Source organism: Tachysurus vachellii, chromosome 16, assembly GCF_030014155.1.
Source record: "Tachysurus vachellii isolate PV-2020 chromosome 16, HZAU_Pvac_v1, whole genome shotgun sequence".
Taxonomy (NCBI): Eukaryota; Metazoa; Chordata; class Actinopteri; order Siluriformes; family Bagridae; genus Tachysurus; species Tachysurus vachellii.
Window position 1 is genome coordinate 17669702 of NC_083475.1, and position 10981 is coordinate 17680682.

The 10981-nt window shown below is 42.7% G+C and overlaps 1 protein-coding gene across 2 annotated transcripts in view; it reads right to left on the minus strand.

Moving 5' to 3' along the window:
- Positions 1-1105: 1105 nt before the first annotated feature.
- tmtc1 (transmembrane O-mannosyltransferase targeting cadherins 1) overlaps positions 1106-10981 on the minus strand; it is a 43026-nt gene continuing 33150 nt past the window's right edge. The window contains exons 15-20 of one of the 2 annotated variants that reach the window (XM_060889106.1): positions 10471-10606; positions 8381-8525; positions 7953-8090; positions 3944-4066; positions 2320-2397; positions 1106-2145 (exon numbers count right to left, since the gene is read on the minus strand). In XM_060889106.1, coding sequence (XP_060745089.1) covers positions 2023-2145; positions 2320-2397; positions 3944-4066; positions 7953-8090; positions 8381-8525; positions 10471-10606 — 743 coding nt within the window. In that variant the 3' untranslated portion in view covers positions 1106-2022. The remainder of the gene's footprint in view (positions 2146-2319; positions 2398-3943; positions 4067-7952; positions 8091-8380; positions 8526-10470; positions 10607-10981) is intronic. The other variant, XM_060889107.1, reaches the window with a different exon arrangement.

Below are 10981 nucleotides of genomic sequence, written 5' to 3' on the forward strand. Positions count from 1 at the left end.
AGATGAATGAATGAATGAATACATTGAACTCATCTCACGCAGTTATTTGCGTTACACGTACGCATATGTCCTACATCTCGTTCCTGTTCGTTATTTAAAGAAACAGAGGAAAACCCCAGTTGATTTGACCTAATATATCTAGCTCAGTCCACCACCGTTGTCATTTGTATGTGTTTTGAGCTTTGAGTACAGTGCAACTCTGTAGCCAGGGCACGAAGGTCATATAGTGATCATTCACATTGCACAAAAAAACAAATCAAATATTCTGCAAATGCCATTAGGTTTGATACTCTGTGCTCCTGACACATACGTCTACAGTACACATACCTCCAGTGTCAAAGTTAATCTTATCTATATTATACTGGAAGATTATCAGTCTACATGGAAAGCAACTTCTCCTTAGGCTGCTCATTGATCTCGGTAAACACAGGTTAATATTTGATAGTAATTGTTTAACTTTATTGACCATGAAATGATTTACAGGAATTGTGCCATGCTAGAACGAGTGCAACAAAGCATGGATTGACAACAATAACACATCAGGAAATGCTAAGAACTGAAAAACAACTTCAGTTACAAATAAATGCCAGGGGCAGAGAAACCTTCCAGCAGCCACACAGTGACGCATGACGCAGCTTTTGCTTTAAACACAGCTGACATACAGTACAGACGTCTTGTCCCTTCGTCCACTTTGTCCAGCATAAGAAGCTATACGCTTACCTGCTCCAGGTCTCCTTCCTTTTAAAGCTAAGAATAACTCAACCTTAGTGCTTATCAATTTTTCTTCCTCAGTGAGCACTTTTTTGTACGTTAGAGCATTTTCTTGCATGAGTTAACTTCAACTTGATTTCCCTGGTGCGTTCTAAATTCTAATTTCATACTTCATTTCTTCAGTAAACTCCTTTATGAGAAAGTAGGAATGAAAATTATTATGTAAAATGAACAACCTTGGCATCATTTTACTTCTAACAATTTATAATGAATCAAATTCATCAGTGTCGTTTAAATCCACCTTCTTGCAGTTTCCTGTGGAAATGTGCACACGTTACATTTTTCTCTGGTGTCAGGTCACGTAGGCAAGAGAGTGAAATCCCAGTGAGTCGTATTACAAGCCTTCAGAAATGATCCGGTTTGGATTTTCTTTATTAAATAAAGGAATATAATTTCACATGGGATTTGGTAATGACATGAAACACACTGAAGTGCTGAAGCTTTTTCATGACAGCTGAAGAATATGAAGGAAATGTTCATGAAATTCTGATCACAAGTCAACATGGAGAAAACATGAGCATCAAAAAGCACTTAAACATTTGTCTTCGTTTAAAAAGGCAAAATGAAAAGAGCCTGATACGTAAATCATACAGAGTTCTGCGATGTTTGTCGTTTTGGACTTTTCTATATTCACAAAAACTTTTGGAATAAGAAAAAAAAAAAATGACTAGTTGACTTGGGTGACATTCCTGCAACTTTACACACGTAATTGCGTAAATGTCACTCATACAATCATGGATAAAAATTGTACACAAAGCAAAACATGGGAAAACAAAAGCTTCCTGATCTTTCTGCGTCAAACGGAGAACGGCGTCATGTTCACAGAACACATTTCAAGAGCAATCCTGTCCTGTCCGTTCCTGTCCTGTCCTGTCCTGTCCGGTCCGGTCCTGTTCCATCTGAAGTTGCTGAACCGGGGTGAATGAAATACATGTTTTTGCAGGGGATCTTTAAGATGTTCTCGCTTCTGAAAAGAGATCAGATAAAGCTAAACATAAGACGAGTTGATGTACTATATGCTGAGCTCTGTCGCACTACTGCAGCATGGATCCTTAACGTTAACCCTGGATCTCCTTTTACACGGTACACCTCCTGTTTCTTTTCCAGCACCATTGATTAGTGCAGACGCTTTTAAAAGTCAGCTCAGGATCTGTGTGTGTGTGTGTGTGTATATGTGTGTATGTGTGTGTGTGGATTGACTCTGCAATCCCTCAGTAAAGTAATCTCATGACTGTGTTTTAAAGGCTCTTCTTATCCTCCTTGTAGTTTCTTCTCCAGTCTGTCCAGCTTGGCCAGGTTCTCCTTAAGCAGCTTGGAGCCAGGAGAGAGCAGGAGAGCTCTTTGGTAGTATGTTCTTGCTGCTTTATAGTCTCCCTGCAAGAAGAGGTAAATCTGAACCAAAAATGATTTCATTTTTAATTGGGAATAAACACAGATTCCGCTCGTGAGTTAAAGCAGAATTTATGCTTTACACACACTATGCTCGTTATTTTGTTCCTGAGAAAGCCTCCAGTGTCAGAGGAAATAAAATGCATGCTTTATAAATACCTTTATATGCTGTATGCCACCCATGTTCATCCAGGCTTGGGACTGGTCAGGCTTGAGTGCAACAGCGAGCTTGTAGCTCTGTAGAAGAAAAATACTCATCACCCTCAGTAACAATACACACATATGCACACACATGCAGACATGCATGCACATTCACACATGCAGACACAGACAGGCGTGCTGACACAGACACGTGTGAAGACACAGACACGCGTGCTGACACAGACACAAACACACATCCAGATGCTCACAAGCAGACATTCGCACACAGACATAAGTGAGCACACAGACACACACACACAGACATGTACTCACAATCAGACACTCACAATCAGACACAGGCACGCAGACACGCACGCAGACACGCACGCAGACACGCACGCAGACACGCACGCAGACACGCACGCAGACACAGGCACGCAGACACAGGCACGCAGACACAGGCACGCAGACACACGCACGCAGACACACGCACGCAGACACACGCACGCAGACACACGCACGGAGACACACGCACGGAGACACGCACGGAGACACGCACGGAGACACACACACGGAGACACACACACGGAGACACACGCACAGAGACACACGCACAGAGACACACGCACAGAGACACACGCACAGAGATGCAGGAACAGAGACACACGCACAGAGACACACGCACGGAGACACACGCACGGAGACACACGCACAGAGACACACGCACAGAGACACACGCACAGAGACACACGCACAGAGACACACGCACAGAGACACACGCACAGAGACACACGCACAGAGACACACGCACAGAGACACACGCACAGAGACACACGCACAGAGACACACGCACAGAGACACACGCACAGAGACACACGCACAGAGACACACGCACAGAGATGCAGGAACAGAGATGCAGGAACAGAGACAGTCCTCTAACGCTTGTATCGCAGCACAAAGTAACTCTATACTGTAGAATTGTTCTCCTCTTGACCCAAAACTGTCTAACTGAATTTAATACATCTTTATTGTCAACCTCTAAACTTGATAGCAGCCTTCTGTGGCCAAAATAAGACCCAGAAGAGGGCCAGGAGTGCTGGATTCTGTCCAAGCACGAGCAGAACAGCCAAAAGAGCTGTATTTACAGGAAACCAGTGGGATTACCCCATCAGGCCAGCTAAAGGAGAACAGAGCTGAGGAAGTAAACATCAAGCTCCATTAAAACCCAGACAATGGGAATTCTATTAAAGAGAGCTCTGTGTGGCTCCAGATAAGAGAGCAGTTATTTCTGAAGGATGAGAAGGTTAGAGAGAGAGAGAGAGAGAGAGAGAGAGAGAGAGAGCACACTAACTAACAAACTAACTAACCAACTTACTAACTAACTATCCCTCACTGAACTTCTTGTTATTCATGGAGACACGGATGGTTCAATAAAGTGAAAGAGGAGTTAAAAAAAGATAAAAGAAAGGAACATCTGAGAAGGAAGATGAAGGGGAACTGACTGAGAGAGAGAAAGAGAGAGAGAGAGAGAGAGAGAGAGAGAGAGAGAGAGAGAGAGACAGACAGACAGACAGACAGACAGACACACAGAGAGAGAGTAAAATAGAGAGATAGGGAGGGACAGAGAAAGAGGTCAAAGTACCTCAAAGGCTCTGTCTAACTCATTCATCTCTCTGAGCTGGTTGCCAATGGAGAAATGCAGCTCCGCTTTCACTGCCATGTCCATCGGCTCCTGCTGAAGCGCTCGGTCTAAAGCATCCAATGCCTGTAACACACACAGATACACACGCAGGCACACACAGGCACACACACAGTAATTAATTAACCACAGCTGTAAAACATCTGTAAACCTTCATCCAGGTGTAACAATACACAAAACTTGACTTTTGAGATGTGAAGCTGGCTGGAGTCTCGCTGTGAATAGGGGTTGGGGGGGTTAGAGAAGGGGGGCATGTGGTTAGAGAGAGAGGGAGGGGGCAGGGGGTTAGTGGGAGAGAGGGCAGGGGGTTAGAGAGAGGGGGCATAGAGTTAGAGAGAGGTGGCAGGGGGTTAGTGAGAGAGAGGGCGGGGGTTAGAGAGAGGGGGCATAGAGTTAGAGAGAGGTGGCAGGGGGTTAGTGAGAGAGAGGGCGGGGGTTAGAGAGGGGGGGGGGGGCCGGGGGGGTAGAGAGAGATGGAGGGAGGCAGGGGGTTAGAGAGAGAGAGGGAGGGAGGCAGGGGGTTAGAGAGAGAGAGGGAGGGAGGCAGGGGGTTAGAGAGAGAGAGAGGGAGGGAGGCAGGGGGTTAGAGAGAGAGAGGGAGGGAGGGGAGGGTTGGAGCAAAAAAACCTACTGTTTCCCTGCATTCTAGCTACACTGACATTAATGATGACAGACTTTTTTGATGTAAAATAAGTGATTTAAACAGGTCTACACAGTGCCTGTGTAACAGAGCTACAGTGCACATTTCATCTCTCGCTGTTACCTGCATAATGCAGAAATACATTCAGACATTCTTCTCTTTTGTTTTCTTGTGATGAAGAAACTGAGGTCGATATGTTTTTGATGATTAATAGATGGCTGAAATAACTGCTTTAAAATGAAAACAGAATGAACCCAAACTACTCAGAGCCTGATCTCTGGGGTTAAGGAGGATAAAATGTGATGAAGAGTTGTCATATTAAATTCCACTCATCGAGAGAGAGAGAGAGAGAGAGAGAGAGAGAGAGAGAGAGAGAGACAGAGAGAGATTTTATTTCCACTTCAGGGAAAAGAGGATAATTTCCGAAATGGAAGCTCAAACTTTGCTGCTGTAAATATTTTATATTACAGTAATGAACTCACACAAACCCAGAAATAGATGCACACACACACAAACACCCACAAACAACCACAAACACAGCCACACACACACCCGCAGACACATACACACACCCGCAGACACATACACACACCCGCAGTCACATACACACACCCGCAGACACATACACACACCCACTGACACAGACACACACCCACTGACACATACACACAGACACACACAAAGACATATACACACAGACATATACACACAGACATATACACAGACATATTCACACAGACACATACACACAGACACATACACACAGACATGTACACAAAGACACATACACACAGACACATACACACAGACACACACACAGACACATACACAAAGACATATACACACAGACATATACACACAGACATATACACACAGACATATACACACAGACACATACACACAGACACATACACACAGACACATACACACAGACACATACACACAGACACATACACACAGACACATACACACAGACATATACACACAGACATATACACACAGACATATACACACAGACATATACACACAGACACACACACACATACACACAGACATATATACAAAGACATATACACAAAGACATATACACACAGACATATACACACAGACATATACACACAGACATATACACACAGACACAGACACATACACACAGACACATACACACAGACACATACACACAGACACATACACACAGACACATACACACAGACACATACACACAGACACATACACAAAGACATATACACACAGACAGACACACACACAGACATATATACAAAGACATATACACACAGACATAGACACCCACCCACTGACACAGACACACAGACATATACACACATACACACACCCACTGTCACAGACACACAGACATACACACACAGACATATACACACACCCACTGACACAGACACACAGACATATACACACAGACATATACACACACCCACTGACACAGACACACAGACATATACACACAGACATATACACACACCCACTGACACAGACACACAGACATATACACACAGACATATACACACAGACATATACACACACACACAGACATATACACACAGACACATACACACAGACACATACACACAGACACATACACACAGACACATACACACAGACACATACACACAGACATACACACACAGACACACACACACAGACACATACACACAGACACATACACAAAGACATATACACACAGACAGACACACACACAGACACACACACAGACATATATACAAAGACATATACACACAGACATAGACACCCACCCACTGACACAGACACACAGACATATACACACAGACATATACACACACCCACTGTCACAGACATATACACACAGACATATACACACAGACATATACACACACCCACTGACACAGACATATACACACACCCACTGACACAGACATATACACACAGACATATACACACAGACATATACACACACCCACTGACACAGACACACAGACATATACACACAGACATATACACACAGACACACACACACACAGACATATACACAAAGACATATACACACAGACACATACACACAGACACATACACACAGACACATACACACAGACACATACACACAGACATACACACACACAGACATACACACACACAGACACACACACAGACACACACACAGACATATATACAAAGACATATACACACAGACATAGACACCCACCCACTGACACAGACACACAGACATACACACACAGACGTATACACACACCCACTGACACAGACATACACACACAGACATATACACACAGACATATACACACACCCACTGACACAGACACACAGACATATACACACAGACATATACACACACCCACTGACACAGACACACAGACATATACACACAGACATATACACACAGACATATACACACAGACACACAGACATATACACACAGACATATACACAAAGACATATACACACAGACATATACACACAGACATATACACACAGACATATACACACAGACATATATACAAAGACATATACACACAGACATATACACAAAGACATATACACACAGACATATACACACAGACATATACACACAGACATATACACACAGACATATACACACAGACATATACACACAGACATATACACACAGACATATACACACAGACACACAGACATATATACAAAGACATATACACACAGACATATACACACAGACACATACACACAGACACATACACATACACACAGACACATACACACAGACACATACACAAAGACATATACACACACAGACATACACACACACAGACACACACAGACATATATGCAAAGACATATACACACAGACATAGACACCCACCCACTGACACAGACACACAGACATATACACACATACACACACCCACTGACACAGACATACACACACAGACATATACACACACCCACTGACACAGACACACAGACATATACACACAGACATATACACACACCCACTGACACAGACATATACACACAGACATATACACACAGACATATACACACACCCACTGACACAGACATATACACACACCCACTGACACAGACATATACACACAGACATATACACACAGACATATACACACAGACATATACACACACCCACTGACACAGACACACAGACATATACACACAGACATATACACACAGACATATACACACACCCACTGACACAGACACACAGACATATCCACACACCCACTGACACAGACACACAGACTTATACACATACAGACATACACTTATACACACACACAGCCCTACCTCAGTGTGGTTTCCCTGCTTGCTGTATATAGCAGACAGCAGGCGGTAACACTCTATACAGCTGTTACTTTTCGAAATGATGCCCAAAGTCATTTTCTCGGCTTCTTTTGCACGGCCTGCCATCGCTAACACCTGAGCCTGAAGACACAAGAAAAGAAAGAAAATGTCACTAGTGCATACGAGACGCCACAGTGTGGCTCAGATGCTGATGTAAATCACATCACAGGCTCTGTAGAGACTTCGTTACGTGCCAGAGCGCCTCGTCTCTCTCAGAACCACAAACAGCGCAGTGGCATCACGTAATGCCTTTCCTCTTCCTGAACACCAACCACTCGGCTTTCACTGCACATCCTCTAGCAGCTTACAGCAGACTAAGTACAGTTTGTTGCTGTTCTACAATACAGACAGGATTAAAATGGAGCTCTCACCAGAGCGAGCCAGATGTCCTGGTTGTTCGGCTGCAGAGACGAGGCCTCACGGTACACCTGAAGAGCCTCCTCATAGCGGCCCGTGTTATAGTACAGCGCTCCCAGAGGAGTCAGGATATCCACCTTACGCACCACCTGCAGCGCCCTGAGTGTGTGCCCACACACACACACACACACACACACACACACACAATTCTACACTGAACGTGGTCGATATGACAAAAAAATATCATAACATGTTTCTCAATAACATTACTACAAAACATGATATGCATCAGGACATGTAGGTTCCCTCCCACAGTAGTGTTCCTAAATAACCTTCATAATAATCAACATAAATACAAAGAATAATACTATAATCAATTAAAATATCTAAGGGGCTTTTTACACCTGGTCACGTCATGCGTTTTCTGTGATCAGATATCTATCCGATGGTAAAAAGACCAGGTCTAAATGCCCTCCGAAACGTTTTCGAGACGGATATAAATCCGATGGTACAAACCACTTCAGGAGGAGGTCTGGGACTCATTTCAGATGAAACTGGACAGGTGTAAATGAATGTGGTTGTTCTCGTTGGGTCTTAAAATGCGCTGCTGCCGCCAGCGAAAATGCAGCAAACAGTTAATGCTGTTTTTTGTAGCCTAACCGTCGTAACGAGTATTTTAGTCTTCTTTTTAATTACATTCTGAAAACCGCACACACCAAAGCGTGTTCCATTTCGATTACCCCGGAAATGAGGTAAAATACATCTGCATTTTGGGCGGGAGTAGAAAGATCGGATTGATATCCGATTCGCCGAGACGCATTTATGTGGCCTGATGTAAATGGAACAGTTTTAACAAATCAGAGAAAGATCAGACATAACAAATCAGAGAAAACACATGAAGTGACCAGGTGTAAAAACGCCCTAAAATAATAAGTCTAACAGCAAAACAACTTTATTTTTAATAATAAACCTTTCTAATAAATGTTTAATCTTTAAACATTTAACTTTAAACGTTTAATCCAAAATAAAAACACAAATTTCATAAACGTTTGTTTTTTTTAATAATAGATTTTCAAATAAAATGTATTGTTATGAAAAAAACATAAAAATTTATGAAAATCTGATTTTTGTTTGTAAATAATTTGAACACACTGAAAAAAGTTTGGCAATTTTAAAAAGATTAAGAACATTTTAACATCATGTCTGCTGCATTCATACAGAATGTATTTATATTTAAAAAAAAAAAAATAAATGAAAGAAAGAAAAATTATGAAAAGTTTACAATGTCTCAGAGAGGAAAATTTTAATATCACATTTAAAGATGAATAAATTATTATTATTATTTTTTTTTAATGTGCAGAGTTTAGTTTAACAAAATTCCAAGCTCATCACTGAATTCATCTTTTTTCTCCACACTTTTTTCCCCTGACGTTTATGTCATGCTGCCACATGATTGGCTGATTGGATACAAGCATGAATGAGCAGATGTTCAGGTGTTTCTAATAAATAACACTAACAAATACAAGCTTCTGGGCAGATTTATGTTTATTTGGCAAAAAAAAGCTAATTACTTACAATTTATTAAGTATAATTTGGTTAAGACCAGGGGGATAGTGTTTTATTAGTATGTTTTCCTGTGTGTGTGTGTGTGTGTTGTTCACATGCTCTCCCTGTACTTCAGAGGTTTCCTTTGGGTTCTCTGGTTTCCTCCTCCAGCCTAAAGACGTTCTAGTTTGACTGGCATCTCTAAATTGTCTGTAGTGTGTGTGAAAGTGTGTGTGATGGGGTTAGCAGGATAAGCAAATGGATGGAGAAACAGTTTAGACCAGAGCGGCGGAGCCCCACCCCTTAATTCAGTTGCTGGTAGAACCTGAACATCTGGTCAAACATCAGCGGTTAAATGCTTTCAATGAGATAAACCACTAAATCCTGTCTAATACTTTCTTAATAAACCTGTCACTTCCTGTTTCTTTCTAAATTACAACAGCAATGTACAACCTGGATTTATTTAAATCTCCTACATGTTTCATATTCTGGTAATTGCTCCTCGATCCAGTTACCACCCGGAACCCTAATCTGAGAGCCGAGCCGTTCATCAGCTTACCGTTTATACCAGATCTCTGCCTCTTTGCTGTCGTTAGAGGAGCGCAGCAGACGGGCCAGATTCACCATGGCAACGTAGTGAGAGGGCTTCAGCTGCACGGCATGCTGGTAATGATCTGCCGCTCGTTCTCCATCACCTGAGAGAGAAGACAAGTACTGAGTACTGAAACCGGAAACAATCCACAATTCAATTCGCCTTAAAAAATATATATACAGTATCACTGTATTTCTATGGGGGGCACGGTGGCTTAGTGGTTAGCACGTCCGCCTCACACCTCCAGGGTTGGGGGTTCAATTCCCGCCTCCACCTTGTGTGTGTGGAGTTTGCATGTTCTCCCCGTGCCTCGGGGGTTTCCTCTGGGTACTCTGGTTTCCTCCCCCGGTCCAAAGACATGCATGGTAGGTTGATTGGCGTCTCTGGAAAAATTGTCCCTAGTGTGTGAGTGAATGAGAGTGTGTGTGTGCCCTGCGATGGGTTGGCACTCCGTCCAGGGTGTATCCTGCCTTGATGC